Source organism: Ursus americanus, chromosome 22 (assembly GCF_024610735.1).
Source record: "Ursus americanus isolate L20-20 chromosome 22, mUrsAme1.1.p, whole genome shotgun sequence".
Classification (NCBI taxonomy): Eukaryota; Metazoa; Chordata; class Mammalia; order Carnivora; family Ursidae; genus Ursus; species Ursus americanus.
This window is the reverse complement of record NC_142148.1, coordinates 25,245,355-25,268,670: the sequence shown is the minus strand read 5'-3', so window position 1 is coordinate 25,268,670 and position 23,316 is coordinate 25,245,355. Positions and strand designations below refer to the sequence as shown.

Sequence of the window (23,316 nt, the reverse complement as noted above, 5' to 3'; positions counted from 1 at the left end):
CTGTCCCAAATCCCTGCCCCACCTCAACCTGCCACAGCGGCAGGGTTACTGCCTTTGTCCAGGACCACACACCTCGAAGTCTCGGCCCCTGAGCAGACCAGTCCTTGGTGCTCTGCTCCTGTGCTCACACCTTCCCCACCACGCTGCCCTCCCCGTGCTGCCCAGTGGTCCCCTGTCCCACTCAGATCCTCCCTCCTCGGAGCCCTTCCTGACTGCTCCAAACCACGGGCAGCCCTTCGATCTGCTTTTCCTGCCCCCTCCTGTGTGCTCCTGAGGCCTGAGGAAGGGAGGGAAGCAAGGGAGGCAGGGGGCCGAAGGAAGAAAAGGGGGAAGCAGAGAGAGGGAAAGGAGCTCCACCTTTATTCGCGCCTACAGGTCCTACCTAGCCCAGGCACCTGACCACACGGTATCCCCACGGTATTCCCTCACTTAGAGGAGAGCAAAAGGAAGCTGGGCTCGGCGAGACTAAGCCTAAGGGCCCGAGGCCCAGCTGGGCTTCTCCTGCTGCCCGGACACTAAGGTGGCACAACAGGGTCTCCAAGGGCCGCCACCGGGCTTACATTCCTTGCTTTCTCTCACAGAAGCCAGCACAGACCCCGGGCAGTGGCAGCGGGGACAAGAAGAGCAGTAGTAACACTACCTGCTGATAACGAGCACCATTTAGGTGCCGGCCCCCAAACCCACACAATCCTACAGTTCAAGACAGGGAGACTCTCGCCCAGAGAGGCAGAGCAACTTACCCAAGGTCACACAGCTACAAAGGATCTGAACCTTGTGACTGGAAGGCCCAGGATGTCCCAGAGCCCAGGACATCGCTGGGTCTCCTGGCTGAGGTGGCAACAGCTGCAGGCAGCTGTAGCCCCAATTCTGGCCGCCAGGCCCCGAGCCTGTCCCCAGTGGCTACCCGCTAATTAGCCAGGTGGCTTCTGCTTGCTCAGTGGCTGCTGTGCATAATTCTCCCAGGGAAGGCCAAGCTTGCAGGAGCAGGAAAGGTAATTGCTAATTTGTACAAGAGGAGACAAAGGGGACAAAGGCGCCCGTGGCTGCCCCTGCACAGCCTGAGCTGGGCTACCCACCGCCTGCCACTCACCACCCACCATGACAGGCTCCCTGGACGTGTCTGTCCGCAGAACACATCCACACAGTGTCCGGCCGGTCTAGGCCCCTGGGCCACACCCCGGGAAGAGCCAAAGAGAGCATGTACGTGGCCCCCGGCCTCCTTTCCAGTCCTGCAGGGAGGGGGTGGATGCGGAGCTCGGTGACTTCAAAACGAGTGACCCCTGTAAGGGTTCTGTCACTTTCTGGGCACTCTGTACCGCTGCACACAGAACCTCACAACAGCTTCAGGGTGATGCTGTGCTCAGCCCCATTTCCAGGTGAGAAAACTGATGCCCTGGGAGCAGAAGTGACTGCCCAAGGTCACCTCGCTAGGAGGCGTGGCAGCCAGGACAGGCGCTCTGCTGTGCTCTCAGCTGAGACCGTCCGGTCCGCATCTCCCATTCTGCAGAAGAAACTGAGGGCTGGAGGCTCCGTTACAGAAACAGTCTGGGCTTTGGAGTCCCAGCTCTGCCCTCATGGCCTGTGTGCTTCAGGACATAACCTCGGGACGTGCCTCAGTTTCTCTGTCTAGAAAATGGGCCTAGAAACCCCTGAATTGTGTGGGCCCTGAGGAAAGGCACTGGGGCCTTAAAGGTGCTCGCTACAGATGGGCTCCCTAACCTCTCCTTCCAAGGGTCGCGCGGTGCACAGTGGGCTGGGGCCAGGTGGGGCTAGAACCCAGGGCCCCAGGCCCCAGGTGATGAGGGGGGAGGCTGGAGCAACTGAGGAGCAGAGCCTGGTGGCAGGGTCCCTGTCGAGGGCTAGGCGGCCAGCTTGCGGCCAGGAAGGTGGGCCGAAAGAAGGGGCCCCTCACAGAGCCTGCCCTCTGGGAGGACCGGCCTGGGCGGCAGCTAGGTCAGGCAGACCCAGTCCAAATCCTGGCCTCCCATGCCGGCAGGGCACGCACTCTCCACAGCTCAGCTTCCTCATTCGTGATGCTACCTCCCGCCCCCCAGAGCTGTCCTGAGGTTCGGTGGCTGATCAGGACGGGGAAGGCACCCCGTCGGGCTGCTGGAAGACCAGTCTGGGGACCCAGCCCTCCCTGCCTGGCGAGGCCAGACACCGGATGGACAGACAGGCCGAGTGGACCATCACATGAGCTCAGGCCTCTTCCTCTTCTTGAGGACCCCAGACTCCGCCTGCCTGTGGCCTAAGCTTCCCCACACTCTGGGCCTTTCCACATCCTTACAACAGACCTCCTGACCCACCATGCCATGCCTTACAAAACCTGCTCGGGGACCACAAATCTGAAAGTTGCTATTTTTTCGTGGTGCCAGTGATATGTATGCACGTATCCATGCGCGCTCACCGTCAGGGGTGGCAGGCTCTGGACGATCTCCACTTCCCTGGATTCCCAGCGTTCCCCGGGCCAGGAGACCCACATCGTAGCCTTCTAGTGGCCCCGCCTCATGGTGACCCTGGGCAAGTCACTCACCCCCTCTACGCCTCAGTTTACCCCTTTGTAAGTTGGGGCTATTATTTCCACCCCCTCTTCCTCATGGAGTTCTTAGTAGACTCAAGTGGTGTGACAGATTTCAACAAGGGTGAAAATAGTTCAAAGTCATACAAATGTCAAGTTCTGGTTTTAAACATTTACTGAGCTCCTCCTACAGGCAGGCACGGAGCCGGGCACTTACACACATGCTCTGTGGCATGTTTCCTGTATCCCAGCCCATCAACCCTGTCGGACAAGCATCATATCCCCATTCTGTAGATGAGGACATTGAGGTTCAGATTTGCCTAAGGTCCCGTAGCCAGAAAGTGGTGGGCCCAGGATTTGAATCCAGGGCCATCTGAGAGTCAGCCACATGGAGTGAGGAGTCAAGACTACGGTACTCTCTTTTCCAAGCCCTCATGGGTCTTAAAATCCACCCTACAGGTCAAACAAACAGGTACCAGGACCCCTGCGGGCATCACTAACTCTCACTGGGATTGGCTATGAGAGCTCAGAAGTAATTTTGTTCTGGGTCCTGAGGTCCTGAGGGATAAACTGTAGTCTTTTGATTCCCAAATACAAGGAGTGGGGGGAGCCGGGGACACTGGCCTTCTTGCTGTTCCTCAAAACCAACTGATGTACTCCTGCCTCGGGGCCTTTGCACTTACTGTTCCCTCTACCTGGAACGCTTTTCCCCCAGATACCTGCATAACTTGTTCCCACACCTCTTTCAGGGCTTTGCTCAGAATGTCACTTACTCAGTGAGGCCCTCTCTGACACCCTGATTAAAATCCCAATACCTCCCTCCCCAGCACCTCTGATTCCCCTTGCTCTGCCTGATTTTTCTCTACCGCGCTTAGCAGCATCTGACAAGCTGCGGTGCGTTCCTTGTTTATTATGTAGTGTCAACCCCCACTCAAATGTAAGCTCTCTGAGAGCAGAGATTTCCCTTTGTGTGTCCAGAGCATGGCACCGCGCCTGACAGCGGAGTCACAGACAGTTGGACAACTGAATAAAACTGAGGATCAGAGAGGGACAGCACTGGGCCCAGGCCGCACAGGGAGCACAGAGGTAATATCTGTGCCCAGGCCTTCTGCTCCCAGCCCTCACCTTCTGTCCCCTCTCTTTTGGCATGGGACTGGCTCAGGTTTGCTCGGACTGGGGATGCAGAGGCATGGGGGCATGGGAGTCAACCGTGGGTGGGAGAAGAAAAGCCCCTCCCCTGGGGCTTCTGTAGGGGAAGCAGCAAGGTGTCCATCCAGGAGCCCCTGGCTCCCTGCCTGCCCCTTCCCCATCTCAGGTCCCAGGGGCAGAACTCAGAATAGAACCTTCTTTTCTTTCTTGTCTCCTGATTTATGGAATGGGGTCTCCCCCTGGAAACATCAACTTCTACGGTGAAGCTGCTGGCTCCCTGCCTTTCCAGGGGCGGCTTTGGGGGACAGTTCTCCCTTTTCATATACGAGGTGCTGGGGCAGAGGAGCGAGGGCACCGTTTGCTCAAGCTTCTGGAGTGAAGCCAGACCTTAAGCCCCGCTCAGGCAAGTCAGGCCTGGGCACCTTTCCCTGGACTGGGCCCCGTGCTGGGTGCTGGGTCCGGGTCCAGGGAGCTGCGTGCAGCGAAGGGAGGGAGCTGCCTGCTGGAGGTGGCAGGTAGCCATAGCTGGGAGCAGCTGCTGGTCAGCTAGCCTGCCCGGCCTCACATCCGGGTGACGCCCTTTGCTCACAGTGGGCCCCAGGCGAGTTGCATAAGATCGGTGCCTCGCAGGGCTGTTTCGGGAGCCCAGTGTGCAAACACACAGGAAGCACTTCGAGCGTGCCGGCACCTAGGGGGCACTCAATACATGTGGGCCGACACACCTCCAAGCACACCGTCCGGTCTGGTCCTCATTACCGCTCTCCCCACCGTCACCATAACTGCCACCATCCCCAGCACGACTGGCGCTGCCACCATCACTGTCCCGTAGCCTTCGGCCCCCAGGATGCACCCAGAGCTCTAGCAGGGCAGGAACCACATCTGTGGGGCTCACCACTGTACCCCAGGAGGCTCTCTCCAAGTTGTTGAATGAATAAATGAGTGAATGAGTGAATGAATAATGAATTGGCTTTTACTGAGAACCAAGCGGCTGATGCAAGGAGGAGGAGACAGAGCCATTCCTTCAGCCCCTCGCCAGACCTCCCCCTTATTTCTGTAGCTTCTGCTCCCATTTGGCCTATTGTGCCCCCCTGGGCCTCAGCCTCCAGTCTCTGCACACAACAGACCAGATTCAGCTCCCTAAACGCCTCCCTCCCCAGAGCCCCCTGCTCTGCAGTACTCAATAGCTCCCACTGCCTGCGACCTGGCCTTCTGGGGCCCCATTAAGGGACCGCCCACCAAGCTACATCTCCCAGCCCCAGCCCTCCCTTCAAACGAGCGTCTCTTCCCCTCTTCCCACAGCTGTGTCTCTGCCTCACCTGGGCTTCTCAACATGGCCAGGAGTGAGCCCCAAAGTCTCTGTGACCGCCTGCCGACCCTGCCAACCTCCTCTGGCTCGCTCAGCCCTCGGACTGGGCGGTGGCTCAGACAGTCCTGGAGGGGACCCTGACCATTGAGCCAACCCTCACGTCAGCCCCACCACAGCCCTGGTCCTTCCATTCTGCAGAGGAGGAAACTGAGGCACAAGAAGAATGAAAAGGTCTGGGACATTTGTTTAACAAATATTTACTGAGTGCTGACTAGGCGCTAGGTGCTAAACACGCGGCAGTGAGCAAGACAGCCGGCATCCCTGTCCCCGCGGAGCCCAAGAGGACACACACAAACACACCACCGGTCGGGTGCTAATAAAGGCTCCAGGGGCGCCTGGGCGCCTCAGTCGGTTCAGGGGCCAACTCTTGATTGCAGCTCCGGTCCTGATCTCAGGGTCCAAAGATCCAGCTGCATTGGGCTCGAGGCTCAGCAGGGAGTCTGCTTGACTCTCTCCCTCTGCCCCTCCCCCCTCAAGCCTCCCCCCCCCGCCCCCACGTCGTGCTCATGCTCTTTCTCTAATAAATAAATAAATAAAATCTAAAAAAAAAAAAAGGGCTCCAGGGGCTCCTGGGTGACTCAGTCCCTTAAGCGGCTGCCTTTGGCTCAGGTCATGATCCCAGGGTCCTAGGTCCCAGCCCAGCACCTGGCTCCCTGTTCAGTGGGGAATCTGCCTCTCGCTCTCCCTGCTGCTCCCCCTGCTTGTGCTCTCTCTCTCTGTCAAATAAATAAATAAAATATTTTAAAAAATAAAAATAAACAAATAAATGAACAAATAAATAAATAAAAAGCCTCCAAAGTTAGGGGAAAGGGCCAAGAACATGGGGATGAAAAGCATTTTGAAAAGGCAGTCAGGGGGTGCCTGGGTGGCTCAGTCAGTTAAGCATCTGCCTTTGGCTCAGGTCATGATCTCTGGGTCCTGGGATCGAGCCCCACATGGGGCTCCCTGCTCAGCGGGGAGTCTGCGTCTCTCTCTCTCTCTCTCTCCCCCTCTGCCCCTCCTCCTTGCTCGTTCTTGCTTTCAAATAAATAAATAAAATCTTTTAAAAAAGAAAGAAAGAAAGAAAGAAAGAAAGAAAGAAAGAAAGAAAGAAAGAAAAAAGGCAGTCAGGGAGGGCCTCACTGAGGAGGTGGCGTTGTAGCAGGGCCCAGCGAGGGCTGGGGGAGCAGCCTGGAGGACAGTGTGGCTGAAGACAGGGAGCAGGAGTCCAGAAGGTGGAGAGAGGGGCCAGAGCTGGGCCTTGTGGGCCTTGGTGTCTTTTGCTCAGAGGCTGATGGGGACCCACAAGAAGGTTTTGGGCAGAGAGGGAACATGGTCAGGTTTGCCTTTTAATACAGCAGTTTGGCTGCTGTGTGAAGAGGGAGGAAGTAGGAGGAAGGACAATGAGCTTTTGCCAGGGAGGAGGTGACTGGGGTGGGGGGTAGAAAAGGTCCTGCACACCCCACACCCCTCAGAGTTGACTTCCCCGGGACAGGGGGACCCAGAGGAGCCAGATGTTGGGGACGGCAGGGCTAGTTTGGGGACGCCAGGCAGAAGCAGCCCCCTTAAGCTCAGCAAGCCTGGCACGACAGGGGCAGGGGCCTGGCTGCCTGAGCAGACCAGCTGCATGGCACGTCAGGCCCTGGGCTGCCCCCAGCTACCGGGAGGGTGAAGATCAAGTCTGTCCTGTTCACCCCTCCCAGCACATAGTAGGTGCTTAGTGACTCTTGCTGGAATGAATGAACAGGGCCTGGTGCAAAGCAGGTGCCGATCCGTTTGCTGAATGAGTCCGTGAATGAATGCATTGCCTGCCGCCCTGTGCTGCTCGCCGGGCCTTCTCAGGTTAGTCCGAGTTCCTTAAAATAATTGCAGCTGCCGCGGATCACAGCGCTCTAGCGTGCGCCAGGCCCCAGGCTCAGCCTCTGAAGTTGCACCCCACACTCCACACAGCAGGTTCCACTGCGACGCCCGTTTTACAGAGGAGGAAACCGAGGCCGAGCGAGGCTAATTAATTTCCCCAAGGTCCCTGGGCTACTAAGCGGCAGAGCTAGGACTGCCACCCAGGCCTGGGTTAGTCTCAGCTCGACAGCGATGCCTCCGGAACTGGGGTCTTCTGCATTCAGAAGACCATTCGCTCCACTGCAGACCCACTGGGGGCAGGGACCCGCATGTGGGGTCCCGCGTGAACAAGCCCAGGGCTCTGTGGCGCCCGCAGGGCTGCCCTGGCGCCTCACCACAGCCCGAACCACATCCTGATAAGGAAACCGAGGCGAGGAGCCGGGCACTTCTTCAGGAACGGCAGGGCTGAGAAGTGGCTGAGGAGGGCTCCGAATCCCCATCTTCGGAGTCTGGACAAGGGCTCTCTCCACAGCTACCCTCGTCCCTCCTGTCCCCACCGCCACTTGGTGTCCCCAGCACAGGAGCGGCGGATCGAGTCCCCCCAGACCCCAGTCCCCAGACTGGACGAGGCAGCGGCCAGCTCCTGACGGCCAGTCGATGTCAGAACCACCCCCCCATAGCAGGCCTGTCTGGAGATCCGGGGCCATCGGGCTGACCTCCCCCCTCGGCCTCTTGCCTCAACCGTGAAAACTGAGCCTCAGAACCCGCATGGGCAGCTGGGCGTTGAAACCACACGCACGGTACACACGGCCACGCAGGTGCAGCGCTGACCCCCGCAAAGCGGCGGCTGCAGCGAGCGTCACTGCTCACTGAGCGCTCGGCCACGGGCCTCTGCTGGGCGTGAGGCGACTGTCCCGAGAAGCAGGCCCGAATATTACCCCGGTTTAGATGTAGAAACTCAGACCCGGAGACATTGAGTAACTTGTCCACGTCAGTGAGGACACAGGGGATTCAGGATTCAAACCCAGGCAGCCCAGCTCACAGCCAATTGTATCGGACGGGCCACCTAAGGCCGGGACCCCCTCCAGGTGGAGGGGGACGGGGTGGGCCGGGCATTTCACCCCCTTGCTGGCTGCTGTGTTGTTGTTGCTCTGAGTCCTGTGCGCGCACTGCCTTGAAAAACATGCTTCTCTTGTGCTCCTTTGTCCACAGCACCCTTTCCCCTTCCCGGGAGCTCCCAGCCCCTCATCTCCCATCTCTCCATCTCCCAAGAGCCCTCCCTAGCTCCTCCCCAATCCCCAGGGTACCCCTCCTTGCCTTGACGCCCCTCAGCGCCACCCGGATGAGGCACCGGCCCCCCGCTCGGGGCTGCTGGCGGCTGGCTGTGACGCTGGTGCTGACGGGGACAGGGCTCCCCGTGGCTGCCCAGCTGGCTGGGAGGCCCCAGGTCACCGCCTGGTCCCCCCTGAACCAAAGACTTCCTCGGTGACCCCGAGGGTCAACCCTACCAGTAGATCCCATTTGCACCTTAGTGTGTCCCAGGGTCCACACACTCTGCCAGAGAGACGCGTGCCTGCCTCTCCAGTCTGGGAGAGGCACTGTCCAAGCCTGTGTAATACAACAGGGGACCCCGGGATCTGACACTTGCTGTCAGGACAGGTGATACAGGGAGCTGAGGACACGACACTTCTCCACTGTACGGACTCACGTCCCTGCTCTGCCTCTTAGCAGCTGTGTGGCCTCGGGCACGGTACCCAACCTCTCTGAGCCCCGACATCCTCATCAGCAAGATGAGGACTGCAAAGGTAGTCATGTTGGGACAATCACAGGGAGTCCCGTGCGTAAAGTGCTAACAGTGCCTGGCTCTCCGTAGGCACCCCACAAGTACTAGCTGTGTCATGACTGTCATTGTTTTTGCTCAGTAGCGGGCACTCGCTGCGTACTCTATGTATTTCAAATGACCCCCACAACCCTCAAAGGGTGTGGGTATTACCATCCCCATTTTACAGATGTGGAAACAGAGGCTCCGAGAGGAGGTGGAGCTGCGTCCGAGGTCGCACAGCTGGATAAGGCAGGATTTAAACGCAGGGCTCTCTGGCCCAGGGAGCATGCCCACTCTTAGCCCCAAAATGGGCAGCCTGGACCCTGGGAAGCCCACTGCCCCCCTCCTTCCCCGAGAGCCAACTTCTGGCTGGACCAGCGGGACTTCTGGCCTCTACATCCCACCTGCTTCAGTTGGCGGTGCCTTCCCTCTGCCCCTGGCTTCTATCAGGGCCTTCTCTCATCCAGCTCTGGGGCTGGGGGTCTGCCAATCCTCGGGGGGCAAGCCAGCAGACCACCCCCGCTGCCGGAAGTCTTCCCTTCCGGTTTCCCTGCACACACTCCTGCTGCACTCCCTTCTAGCTCGGGGGCCGCTGGCCCTCCGGTACCTCTCTGCTCCGGCAGGCGCCCCCCGGCCCCTCCCAGGCCCCCCCTCCCAGATCGAACTGCCACGGGCCGCACTGCGGGTGCAAGAGACAAAAGCTCCTGTTTCCTGTGCTGAGCACCTGACGTGGAGCCTCTCTTCACCTTCCCAGCAGCAGCCCTGTGAAATGGGTAATACCACCGGGCCCATTTTACAGAGGAGGAAACTGAGGATCCAAGAGGGGAAGCAACTTGTTTCAAGGTCCTCCAGCTGGTGAGTCGCAGCGCTCCGTTCAAACCTGGGGCCAGTCTGTGCTCCGAAGCCGGGCTCAGCGGCACTGCTCCGCGCGGCCTCATCACAGACTCGAGGGTTATCGGTTCAGTCACAACCAGAATCGTCATTATAGCCCCCTTTCACGGAGGGCTTCGCGATGCCCACACCCTGCCACGGCTGCCGCCATACCGTACAGCGTAGCGTAGAAGCGAGATGTCTGTGAAGCCACAGCTGCCATCACCCCCATTTTACAGATGAAACAACTGAGGCTCAGAGAGGGGAAGTGAGTTGCCCAAGACGACCCAGCAATGAATGGCAGAGCCTGGACTCAGCTGCTGCCTCCACATTCCCCACTCCTCCTCTGACTTGCAGGGGCTCACAGTCAACACAAAACCCTTTGTCCCCAGGTGCTCCTGTCCCAACTCCGGATCTCCCAGACAGGCTTCATCCCCCATGGGGCTTCCCAGAAGGAGCTCTCTGAGCCGAACACCCCCCCCCCCCAGGCTTTCCTGTCGCCCCACAAAGTGCTTCTTCGCTGCCCTTGAGAGGTTGACGGCTCTCTGGTTTGGGGATCTTTGCACTGCGGAGAGGGGGGCCTCCAAGGCCCCTACTCTGTGGCCTGCCTGTCAGGCTTGGTTTTCGGGCATCTTCCCAGCTACCCACAGGGTGTGGGTTATCACCACTTATACACAAGGGGTCGAGGGATTCGAGCAGACAAGCCATTCACCCAGAACCGGAAGCTGGTGGCAGCACTGGGGTCCAAACGCAGGTCTACTGTCGGCCGTGCTCCTCTCCTTCTTCCCTGGTTTTGTTCTACCCAGTAGAGAGCCCCTCCGCCTGGGCAGACTGCTCTCCACACCCCAACAAACATGACCATCCCACTGTTTAAGCATTTCACGTGATTCTGTCCCTTGGTTTTCCCAACAAGCCTGTTGGAGAGGGACCATCACCAGACCCATTTTTCAGATGAAGAAACCGCAGCACGAGGTGCTGACTTAGCTGGGTGCCCACACAGGCTGTGCCTTGGTTTGCCAACCTGTAGAATGGGGTCATAACAGCTTCCGCCCAGAGGGGCTGAGGACCACACAGGACTGTGGAAGCCAGGGCCTCCTGGAGACACGCCCTCAGGACGCTCGGAGACGAGGCCCCGAGTGCACTTTTCTCCACCCGCCAGCATCCAGTCAGGGCCCGGCCTGCCAAAGGAAGGGCCCCATGTCTCCTTGAACATTTCCTCAGCCCGGGGATGCCGGGATGCCGAGAAAACGATGAGTCATCCACCCAAGCATAGGCCTCCCAGGAGCCTGCAGTCGGGTCCCAGCCGGGGCACGGAAGGTTCCAGGCGGGGAAGGTGGCCCCGTGGACACGATGACTCCGGAACCCGGAGTCACCAGCTCTCCACAGCCCCCCACTGCCACATGCTACTGGCCTTAAGGACAGCTCTTAGACTCTGCCCACAGGCCCTTGCCCCTGCCCCCCAGATCTGGACATCTGTCAACATTCCTGGTGGCCTAACCTCCCCTCCTTCCACCCAAGAAAACTGAGTCAACCCTGACCCTCGAACATCATTCTCCCCCCACACCTCCCCGGTCACCCTGTCCCAGTCCGTTGTCCTACGAGGAAAGCAGCTCCCCTTCTTCCTCCCAAGCTGGCCTTCTCTCTCTGCACCTTGCAATTCCTTTACCTCCTGTTTCTCCTTCATGGACTGTCTTCCTCTTGCCCAGTGTTCTGAGAGTTCCTTCTAGAACCCAAATCTGACCTTATCTCCCTCCAGTAAAAACCCTCCTGTGGACTCCTTGCTTTCCTCATGATGACACAAGGGGAGATAAGGACACACTAGTTCCTCCAAGTGGCTTTCCAGATCCTTCTCTTCCATCTGGCGCCAACGGATTTCACCAGCTCATCCTCTCAGGACCCCACAGCAGTTCTTGACCTGGTCTACCCATCCCCACCCCATTTGAAATGTTCTGCAGAACATCCCTCCTCGGAGAAGTGGCCCCGGTTACCATCATGCATAACCTGTGCTAACCTGTGAAAACCCGTCCCACCTCCGAGCTCCTGCTCTCATTCCCACCCCCTGGAATGAGCTTCCCCATGTTTTGCTCTCACTGAAAAATTTGGTTGGGCCCTCAAGGTCCAGCTCAAATGTCGTCTTCCTGAGGACTCCCTGGATACTGCTGGGCAGGAGGAATGGTTTGGACCTGGGGCTCCTGAGGCCGTCCGAGCACAGAAGTGGACGGGCCGTTCTCAGACTCCTCTCTGAGGCATATGCTGCTCCCCAAATTGGGGGGTCCCTTCGGGGCAGCAGCTAGTCTATGTCCTGCGGACACAGCAGTGGACAAAACAGACTGTTCTGCCCTGGCAGAGCTCACCGACTTATGGGGAGACAGATTATAAAGTTATAAACTAAAAAACATACATAATATCAGGGGGTAATAAGAGCTAGAGAAAAAAATTACATAGAAGGGGGGGGTGAGAAGGGTCCAAGGGACCTAAAATGGTCCTGACTGGGTGATCCAGGAGGGGCTCTCTGAGGAGGTGACATTTGAGCAAAGACCCAAAAGAGGAGAGGAACCAGCCATGTAGAGATCTGGGGCAAGGGCCCTGGGGCAGAATTGTGTTTGGTAGTTTTTAGAATAGCAAAGAGGTCAGTGTGGCTGAGACCACAAGTGGGCAGGGGGAGGGCGGAGTGAGGTGAGGGCAGCAAGCAGTTGGGACAGGCCGCGCCAGGCCGCGGAGGCTTCAGGAAAGGCTTGCTCTTGCCTTAAGTGAGACGGGGGTCTTGGAGGGTTCTGAGCAGAGGCAGGTGAGAATTTGGTTTGTTTTCTGCAAAGTTTTCTCTGGTGTGTGAGTTGGAAGGGATTACAGGGGGGCCAGAGTGGGCACAGTGGGGTGGCTGGAAGGGGTGGAGGTGGTGAGAAGGTGAAATTTGAGATGTATTTTCAAGGTCAAACCAACAGTACTTGCAAACAGCTGGATGGGGACAAGGAGCTCTAAGAGGAAACAGTTAACAGGACTCCCAGGTGTGGTCACCAGGGACAGGATGGGGCTGCGGGGGTGGGAACGCTGGGAGAGTAAATGAGGGCGAGTGACCTGCCTGTTCACACCCAGCTCTGGTGCTCTCTGGGACCTTGAGCGAGCTCCCTCTGTTCTCAGCCTTAGTTTCCCCCCTTCCCGGGGCTGGCCTAGAGGACCGGATGCTGAGGGAGTGGATGACTTTGTGGGGAGAGGACAGGCCCAGCCTCCCAGCTGCTTTGTCTCCCCACCCCTGCAGCCTGCCCAGGTTGGGTCGGGGTCTGGAGCTGCCGTTGAGGTGAGGGGGAAAGATGGGGGGGGGCATCTGTCTCCCACCAGGCTGGGTCTTGGGCAGGTAAAGGGCCGCCTTGAGCTCTGAGAAGCTCTTGTGGCTTGCCCCAGATGAGGGGACCCCATACGCTTGGGGTGGGGAGGTGCAGAGAGCTAAGGCCCTGTGGACCCCCGCCCCCACGCCCTGCAGCACAGAAGGTCAGACAGCTACGGAACCCAAGCCCTGCCACTTCCTCGCTGTGGGACTCAGGTAGGTCCCCTGGCCTCCCTGATGCCAAGTTCTCATCTACCTCACAGAATCTCGGGGATATTAAGTGAAATAAAGTGTCCAGCACACGGCAGGGGCTAGAAAACACGGGAGACGGGCTCAGGCCCCTGACCTCGGAAGCCAGTCATTAAAGCAGCCTGTGTTCAAAGATCCCAGAGCCCAGAACTTGAGTTCCGGGCCAGGGACCGGAGCAGGGGTGGGGATGAGGGGGCCGAAAGGAGAAGGGAGAAGGCCTCCAGGATGCTCATCCTACTACCTTTCTACCTGCTGGATGCCTACAGGCCTTGGCAGGGTCCCCAGCCTCACCCCTCCAGCACCCCTCCTGGACTTCCAGGACCTGGCACCCAGCATCAGGAAGGGATTCAGAGGAGGGACCAAAAGAGCATTCCTCTGTAATAACTAGGGAAACTGAGGCTTGGAGCAGGGCAGGAGCAACCAGGGCAGAGAGACCCTGAGCTTTCAAGTCCCTGGCTCTGGAGGCTCAGGCCACACCTGAGCCCCTCATCAGGAGTCTTCTGATGTTCTGTGCAATTCAGGACAACACTAACCAGCCCCTAATGGCCCTGGAGACACAGAAACGACCCCAACACAAACCCTAAGGAACCAGCAGTTACTGCCCACCAGTAGGGACGTGGCTGGGTGCGTTCTTTCAGTATCTACCACAGCTTTCCTCGTCATCCCCATTCTCCGGATCAGGAAACTGAGGCTCAGTGAGATCACACAGCAGCTAACATTTCCTAGGACTTGCCCGTTCTTCAAGCTCTAAATCGCTTAATGCATCATCTTCATACCAGTGCTGTGAGGGAGACAGAATGATCAGCTGCATTTTTACAGACGAGCCAACTAAGGTCAAATTGGTGAAAGGGCAGAGCTGGTATTTGAACCCAGGGCCCCGTGTCTTGAAACCCCAAGTCCTTCCCCTCCCCTGTGTGTCAGGGTGGGCCAGGGGGAGAAAGTGGCCTCAGGAGTCCTCGTTCTAATAAGCTGCCCACCATGGCGGGCCCTCACCCAGCTCTCTTCTACTCCCCCTCCTGTTTAGGGGTCCAGGCCTGGCTTTGATACAAGTGAGCAGACAGAACCCCTCAAATGACAGCGGAGCTTTTCCAGTTTGCCCAGCCTCCTGGTAGTGGGGCTTTCAAGCCCATTTTCCAGATGAGGAAAGCAAGACGCAGAGAGGTCAGGCAGGATACTTGCCCAAGGTCACATGGCAAGGAAGTGGTTGAGTTGGGATCCATCGGTCTTGACCCCTCTCACTTCAAGTTCAGAGCCCTCTCTCCCAGAAGCCCCCCTCCATGGTGCTGGCTTTGGGCTCAGTGAGTGCCCTTGTACGGCAGGGAGTCAGGGAGGAGGAGGGGGAAGGCTAAAAACGAGGAGGTGCCTTAGCCACTGTCATGGAGGATGGGGACAGGGACAGGGACAAGGCACCACTTCTCACATCCACTGCCTCCCCGACACTTCACTTCCACAGCTGCTGAGACTCCGAGGACAGAAGGGGCCACGGTGCCGGCTCGGGCTGCCTCTGCGATGACGAAGGACACCCCTGTCAGCCCTGCACTGCCAGACTGCTGGGGTTTCTTCAAGAGGATCTGGAATATGTGTGCACGCGCACACTCACACTCGTGGTCTGCCAATGCCCACGCCCCAGGTGCTTGCACATCTGCCAACACAGACGCCCGCAGTCACACACAACCACAGGCATGGAGTCTCCCTCCACCGGCACACACGCACGCGCGCACACACGCACACACACACTGCCCCAGGCACACAAGCATCCCCGGCCTGCACATGGACAAGCACATGCACACTCACGCCCACACAGTCACACTGCTGCACACACACACACACACACACACACACACACAGCCTCGTGCACACACATGCTCTAGCCCGTGAGCACACGCGCCTATGCATGGTACTCGATCAATCCCACAGTCTCCAAGGTAAGAGCTGGTGTGGAGAAGTCCAAGCTTGCCTGAGGCTAGGTCAGGCTCTGGACCTTTGTCCCCGGGCAGCCACAGCCACAAGCTGCTCACCCCCAGGCTTCCCAGCCGCATTTTTAGGGTCCCGGATGGTCCTCTGGACTTTCAGACACTCCAGGACAAGAAGGCAGTCTTTGGGGCCATGCCAGGTTTTACCCAAGGAAGAAGGAGGTGTGCTGTCCCCACGGCCAGCAGAGAGTGACCTCGGTCCTGGCGGGGAGGCCCCAGGAAAGCAGAGCCTGATCCGCCAGCATCAGCCAGGCTCCAAAACACAGCCCCTCGAGTGCCCGAGACCACATTCGCCCAAATCACCGAGGCTTAATTGACAAAATAGTCCACTTCTGCCACTCATGAGAAATCCAAATGGGGCCCCTGCCAGATGTCACCGTCAACCTTCTCCTCAAAAGTCCCCCAGGACCCAGGACAACAGAGGTCCCCTCCCTTCTTCTCGCCCCGTACCCATCCTTATGAGCCCCAGTGAAGTCCCCTGACACCTCGCGCAGAGCCAATCCAGCCTTGAGCACCAGCCTGTGATCACGGACATCTTGAGCAAAGGGATTCTTGTAAACTAATTCAGATTAAGGTGTAATGGACTGAATGCTTGTCACGAAGGACCTATGCTTTCTAAGGGATTGGGCCGCAAGACCCCTCAGAAGGGGTCGGAACGGAGACGTGTCCAAGCAGTAGCCAAGCCCAGGGCCTGCCCCCGTCAGCAGCGAGGCCTAGTCCCACACTTCGCTAAGCCTCAGTTTACTCATGTGGAGGGTAGCGTGAATAGCAGCATTGACCTCTGGGGGATGGCGAGAGTCTGACAAGTCGATATATGTTAACCCCTCGGCACAATGACAGGCACACGGTAGGTGACTCAGAAGCGGTCACTGTGGTGATAACTTGGAGAGAAGCAGGAAACATTGAGGAATTCAAGCGAAGGTCACAGCACACATTACACGGTGCTAAGTCAGAGGCCGTTTCCCGCCCCGACCGGTGGCCGCAGGTGCCAAAGGTTTTACACAAAAGCTCTGGGGAGAAAGACCGAAGACTGAGAAAATGCTCTCCACTAAATGAACGGTGTCTGCAAACTGGGAAAAGACCACCATTAGTCAATTTGGCCAGCAGAACACCTGGGGTCCGGCTCGCAAAAGCCTAATGTTGACACTGGGGTTTGGCAAGCTGGCGTCCCCCTCGGGGGATGGTGCTCTAATGGGGGGATTCACAGCCTGGGATGGGCCCACGACGCCCACGGTGGAGCACAGAAATCTGCATTCCAGTCCTGGCTCCCCACTAGCGGAAAGCACCTCTCTCGAGGCCTCAGTCTTCCCATCCGGAAGATGGTAGAATTGAGCTGAGAACATCTATCTGCAAGGAGGTCCTGGGAGTTGACAGATGGCCCGGGGCCCCGCCCCAGCCGTAACCTGTGGCCCTTGCAGGCCCTGGGTGGGGGTTGGGGGGTAGGGACAGCCCCACTCGAAGAGACCAGAGGAAAAGGAAAGAGGTTGGTTCACTTTGTGGCCAACGCTGGAGCGGAATCAGAGGGTCTTGCCTCCAAGGGGTTTGCTTCCCCTGCTTGGCAGCGCACAGAGGCCGGAGCAGGCCAAACACAAGAAATAATAAATCCTAACCAGGCTTTGCCCAGTCAGGAGGCCCCGGCTGGCTCTTGTCATAAAAAGATCTTATCCCCATGAGCACCCCGTGCCGCGGGTGGAGGACTCCGCCCTCCTCCCCTCAGCCCTCAGCCCTCAGCCCTCCGCCTCCACTTCTATTTCCTGTGACAACCTGCAAACTGAAGACCAACTTGCCTCTCCCCCACGCCCAGGCTCCAGCTCGACCCCCGCCCCGCCCCGCCCCCGCCCGGGCCCCAGCTGCAGGAGGCCCCAGCAGAGTGTAATTCCCCGCGCCCTCCTCTCCGCCCTGGGCCCGTCCGGACAGATTAAGCCTTTGTCACACACACCCAGAAAAGCTCAGGGCCAGATGGGACGGGACAAGTGGTGTCAGATCATCGACCCGCGGCGGCCGGGACTAGGGAAGGGCCCGACCACAGCGCCGCATATGGCTGTGGGAGGAGGCAAGGGGGCCCGGGGAGGGGGCGGCCAGAGAACATCATGGAAGAGAGATGACACACCACGGCCACCCTTGGGGCCGCACAGCGCGCCAGGGGCCCTGGTTCAGCGGCTGGATGACCCAACGCCCACACCCCCTCTTCCCTGCAATCATTTTTGCTGCCCACCCTCCCCTGGCGGCTCCGACGGCTTCTTATCACACCCTTAGCGAGGCCTGCCTCCCCCACCAGCTGGGTGCCCAGGAGCAGGCAGAGTCCCACTGGCCCCAGTACCACGTCCCCGACACAAGGCCTGTGGGTGCTAAACAAGTGCGTCGGACAAAGGTTTACGGCCCGATGACCTTCACGAAAACCCACCCAGGACAAACTACCGGATGTCTCCCAACTGCCACCAGAGGCATGGCAACTTTGTGTGTGCGTGTGTGCATGCGTGTGCGTGTGCATGCGTGTGCGTGTGTGTAGGCCAGTGAAGGTAGGGGATGTCCTTTGCACCTTTCAAAGACGGTCCCATTCAGCCCCTCCCAGGAAGAGGCCATGGCCGGCCCAGAATTCCCAGCAGGATTTGTTCCTCTTAGATCAGTGGAAAGAAAAATGGAAATATAAAAATAATTACTGAGCCCCAGGAAGGTGCCTGGAGATGGGGGTGGCAGGACTCGGGGCAGCTCGGGCGGCTGGCTCCAGTGGGCTGGGCGAGTGGCAGGTATCTAACGGGCTCTCTGGGGACCAGCAGGCCAGGCAGGAAGGCATGGGGACTGGAGAAGTGGCTGTCGAAGGATGGCACGTCTGCTCTGTTGTGTTTGTCGTCCCCCTGGCAGCCTGGGCAGGGAGACCTGGTCCCCTTTCTCTGCCTCCCAGGCAGGTGGTCCCTTGGGGAAGGCTTATTATTGGTCTGGGAGCCAGGGTGGAGGCTTGTGAGGCCCCTGATGCCAGGGATAGGTGAGGCGGGTCAGCACGGGCCTCGTGAAAGATCTGAAGAGACCAGCTGGACTGGGAGGAGCTGGAACCCAGGCCTAGCACCCAATTTCTGCATGTGGCCTGGATGTGTGTGTGTGTGTGTGTGTGTGTGTGTGTGTGTGTATGTTCATGCTCGTCTGCCATGCAAGCAGCGTTGCTAAGAGGGTAGAGGGACTGCCCCATGATGCCCACTCCCTAGGAGAGAGATGGACCCACACAGAGAACCAGTGAGCCAGCTGCCAAGTCTGAGGGTCACCTGCCTCCCAACTTCAGCAGTGGGTGGAGTGGGGGATCCTGCCTTCCACTATGTGGAAGGTTGAACCAAGACTCAGCTCCCTGGAGAGGGATAACCAGGCTGGGGCAGGAGGTGCTAACTGGCCTGGATGGCCAGGGCACTGACCCAGGGGAGGGGTCACTGACCTCAAAAAAACCCACACTTAGATTGGGGACACTAGCCCAAGATGGGGGAGAACCCAAGGGGGTATGGAACTGGCAGGGTGGGGAAGACTGACCTAAGCTGGGGAGAGGCAATGGCCCTTACTCCCCGTATGGAAAAAGTGGGCACTGATTTGGGCTGGGGGAGGGGTCCCTGACTCGATCAGGGGAGGGGACAATAACCCAGACTCCCCGGGTTTGGGGGAGAGCACTGATTGGGACTGGGGGGGTGGGTGTCCCTGACTCAAGCGGGGTGGGCCACTGCTCCAGCCTCGACCTCCGGGAATCCGGCCCCGGCGCACCCCTTGGCCCGGCCCCATGCTCCGGGTCCGGCCGGAGGCGGCAGCGGCGCAGATGGGCTGCTGGCGGCCGCAGCGGCAGCGGCGCGGTTATCAGCGCTCCTCGCAGATGGGCCGCCCGCCCTCCGCGCTCACGGCTCCCCACTCCCCGCGGCCTGCAGCCCCGTCCCCTAGGCGCGGGGGGGGGGAGGCGCCTCCGGATCCGCTCCCTGGCTCCCGCCTCCCTCCCTGGCGGCCCCCTCACCCCGCGGGCCCGGGCCCGGGCGGCCGCCGGAGGGGGAGGGGGAGGGGACAAGTGCACTTTTCGTAACGACCGAATCAATTGTGTGTGAAGAGCCCGCTCCGGCCGGGGACTGGGCTGAGCGCGGGGCGGGCGGGCCGGACGGGGGAGGAGCACGGAGGGGGGAGCGGGGGAGCGAGGGAGGGAGGGAGGCCGGCGCGGGGCGGCCCCGCTCGCTCGCTCGGGCCGGGCGAGGCCGGGGAGGGAGCGAGGGGGGCTGGGAGGGAGGCCGGCCGGGCCGGGCCGGGCCGGGGGCTGAACGCACTAACGGAGGGTCTCCGCGACGGAAAGTTCAAAGCTCAGCAGCGCCCCGCGAGCAGCCGCCCCCCCCAGCCCCCACCCGCTGCAGAACAATGAGGTCCCGGCGGGGGAGCCGCGGGGCCCGCGCCGCACGCCCTCTCCAGGGCGCCCCGGGCCGGAGGGGACGCCCCCGCCCGGCCGCCCGCCTCCTCCCTCCTGGCGGCTGCGGTTCCCCGCCCCCTCCCCCACGCCACCCCGCCCGGACCGGGCCTGCCCCGGGGACGGGGGAGGGGAGGGGATGGATAGGTCAGGCCGCCCCCGTCCCGGGGAGGGGGGAGCTAGGGGCCCGGGGGGCGGAGGGGGCGCCCCACCCACCCGCGCGAGGCTGCTCCTGCGCCAGGCTGCGGCTCGGGCCGCCCCTCCCCGGGCCAGCCCCGGGTGGGGTCGGGGAGACAGTGCCCGGGCGGGCCCCCTCCCCTGGCGCTGGGGAGCCGAGTGGACTCCCCGTCCCGTGGCTGCCCCTGCCCCCCCTCCCGCGGCACCACCCTCCACACACATACACACAGACACACACACACACACACATATACAGACACACACACACACACACACAGACACACACACACACACACACACACACACACACACACACACACCGCCCAGCCGGCCCGGGGGCGGGAGCGCGAGCCCGGGACAGGCAGCCCCGGGGCGGGCAGGGGGGGAGGCTCGGGCTTCGGAGCAGCCGCCTGCTGGCTGGGGGAGGGGACGGGAGGACGGAACATGCTGGGGTGAGCTGCCCGGGACAGCCCGCCCGGCACGGCCACGGCCCGGGCAGCGGCGCAGAGGGGGGCAGGGACGCCCCGAACCCGGAGCGCTGCCTGGGCGGGCCGGGGCGGGCGGGTGAGCAGGGACGCGTGCGCCTCGGTCGGGCCAGACCCACGGACAACCTCGGGGACACACGTTCGGACACACATCCACACCCCCACACCCCGCCCCCGCCCTCCCCGAGCCCCGCGGCGGGACCGGCCCGCGGCCGCCGCGCGCGCACTCACCGAGCCCGTCTTGACCGGCACATACACCACTTGGCCCATCTTGGGTTCCCGGCCGCTGCCCAGGCGGAAGCCCTTGGAGCGCACCCAGAACTGGAACTTGCCTTTCTCGCCGGCCGCCGGGCCGCTGCCCGCGCCGGTCCCGCCGCCGCCCTGCAGGACCTCGGCGATCCGCTGGTATTTGCTGCGTGTCACCGTCTTGGTTTTGGCCGAGTCGCCGTAGGTGCGCAGGCACCAGTCCCGGAACTGGCGGCCCAGCTCCGAGTCCCCGGGGCTGCGCTCGCGCTCCCAGCCCCCGCGCAGCAGCAGCGTCGGCTTCGGCATCCTCCCGCCGCGCCCGGCGCCCTCGGGGGCGGGCCGGCCGCCGGGCCGCCCGGTGCCGGGACTGGGCTGGGCTGGGCCGGGCCGGGGCGCGCCGCGGCCCGGGCTGTCCCGCGGTGTGGCTCCGGCGCGGCTGCTTGATGGGCACGGGCGGCGGCCGGACGCGCGGGGCTGCGGCGCGCTCTGTCCTGCTCGGGCGGCGGCAGCGGCGGCGTTGGCGGCGGCGGCTCCGGCTCGCCTCCTGCTCCGCCTCCTCCTCCCCCCCGGCCGGGATGCGGGAGCGATGGAGGCAGCTCCGGGCCCGGAGGTGCAGAGGGGGCGGGCCGCCCCGCGGGCGGCCGGGGGAGGCGGGAGGCGGGGAGCGGCTCCGGGCGCGGGGAGCGAGACCGAGCCTGGGCGCGGGCGGCGGCGGCGGCTGTCAGCTCGCGCGGCTCATCCTGCTCCAGCTCAGGCTCCCGCCGCCGCTGCTCTTCCTCCTCCTCCTCCTCCCGCGCCCGCCTCCACCACGCCGCGGGATCCCACCTGTTAGAGCGTCGCAGCCTTCGCCGCCGTCCCCCCCTCCCTCCCGCGCCCGCCCGCGGGGCCCAGACCCCGCCCCGGCCCGGCCCCTGGGGGCGCGGGGGCCGCCGCGCCCGCAGCCGCGGAGAGGGCAGCAGCCGCAGGCGCGCAGTGCCCAGCCCTGGGACCGAGTTCCCTCGGGCCGGGCCGGGCCTGGCCCCGAGCCTCGCAGGCCGCGCTCCGCCCGGACCCGGCGGTCTCGCAGGGAGTAGGGCTCAGACCCCGCCCGGCCACGCGCGTTCCGGCCTCCCCGGGCAGCCCCGCCCGATTTTAGCCGGGCGCGGGCGGTACAGGGCAGGCGCCCTTCCCTCCCTCCCGCAACTGGCCTGATTTCTCCGGTGCGAGCCCGGCGCCAGAAGAGCAGTGTTCCCCCGGGGAACCCCAAACCGCCGCCTTTCGGGGGCCCAAACTTCCTTCCCTGTCCCCTCACCCCGAATTCCCCGAAGTTTGGCAGGCCTGACTTCTGCCAGCCCCACTGCTCTGGGACAGCCCCAGGCCCCAGGGAAGTTGCCAACATTGGCGCGTGGCCTCACGCAGGCCAACCCCACCAAGGCTTCGGGCAACACTCCACACACCCACAAATTCATCCCAAGACACCCTGCCTTCATGGGTGCACCGAGACCTAGAGTCTCTTGCTGAGTAAACTGAGGTGGCCCCTATCGCCTTCCTCTCTGGGCAGGACTGACCTTGGGTAGAGCTGGCCCCCTCCCCCTTAATGCGATCAGGAGCATAAAAAGGCACAACCCAATGCCCTGGGATTTCTGCCCTCCTTTCCTAACAGGTCAGGAGGAATTACTTGGCTTCTGTCCTTAGTGTTCCCTTAGGCCCACCCCCATGTTCCCAGGCCACTCCTGCAGGCAAGTCCTGACTCAAACCGGAGGCCCAGATTTTGACCAGTGCAGGGCCATTTTGTCTAGGAACCAGGGGCTACCCCATCCCAAGGTCCCCCACTCTGGAACCTACAGTATGCCACCTCCAGGCATCTCAGAGGCAGAGGGGATTGGCCCATATTGCAGATGAAGGCCTGGGGCCTGGAGAGGTAGCCTGACCTGCTCAAGGTCATGTGGAGGGGAGGGGAGGGTTTCAGACCAGGGCTGTCTGTCTCCTGCTACCGCATCCCACAGGAAGCCGCTCCTTGCCATCCCACTGGGAGGGATCCCCACGCTGTGTGTGCCCGCCTCACTTCTCCCAGTAGGTAGGCAGTTCCAGATGCTCAGGACCCATGTCTGACTCATCCCTACATGGCCAGGCCCTAGCACAGTACCAGGCACACAGTAGGTGCCAATAAATGCTAAAAGAAACAAAGAGGTCTTCCAAGCCCCAACCTCGCTCTGCATTTCACATAGAAGATTTATTTTTAGATAATTTACATTTCCATGTTACTTTATATACACCAACAACTCCATAGTCATTTTTCCTCTTCATCTTCCCAAAAGCTCTTTTTGGTTCCATGCTGGCATGCCCATTTTTCAGAGATGACCACTGGGGCTTAGAGAGGCGAAGGCATTGCCTAAAGGACACCCAGCCCCAGAGGTGCAGGGGCTTCTGCGTGGTTTGGAAGCCCATGCCTCAAGTTTTCCAGTATATCCCGTGACACTTACCCCACGGCTGACTTCCTTCCTGAGAGGAAGAGTGCCCTTGCCCAGGAATGCTAATGATCTCTCTCAGCAAAGGTGCCTTGGTGCCTAGGTGGTGGGGCCCCCATTTGAGCCTGTGTCTCTCTCTTCAGTTCCAAGACCCATTTCAGTAACCACTAAGCCAGACCACCCATCCATGCAGTCTGGGTCTTTGCCTGCCTTTCGGAATCTAGAAACCTGGTTACCAGTCTTGGGCTGAGTTCTAATGTGGCAGAAGGTATTAGCACAGTGAAAAGAACCTAGGCTTCCTGTAGAGTCAAACAGATTTGGGCTAGAATCCTGACCACTATTTGCCATGGGCATTCTTCATGCCCACAGGTCCCAGTTGGCTGCTCCCCAATGGAGTAAACCCATCAATCCACCCTTCACTGAACCCCAACTTCATCTTCTGTTTAGTGGAGAAGGTGTC

At 60.8% G+C, this 23,316-nt stretch overlaps 1 protein-coding gene across 1 annotated transcript in view; it reads right to left on the bottom strand.

Annotated features, from left to right (window-relative positions):
• The window catches only part of NOL4L (nucleolar protein 4 like), a 128,340-nt gene extending 107,625 nt beyond the window's left edge, over positions 1 to 20,715 (bottom strand). The window contains exon 1 of the mRNA XM_045806961.2: positions 20,395 to 20,715. Coding sequence (XP_045662917.2) covers positions 20,395 to 20,715 — 321 coding nt within the window. The remainder of the gene's footprint in view (positions 1 to 20,394) is intronic.
• Between the last annotated feature and the right edge of the window lie 2,601 nt (positions 20,716 to 23,316).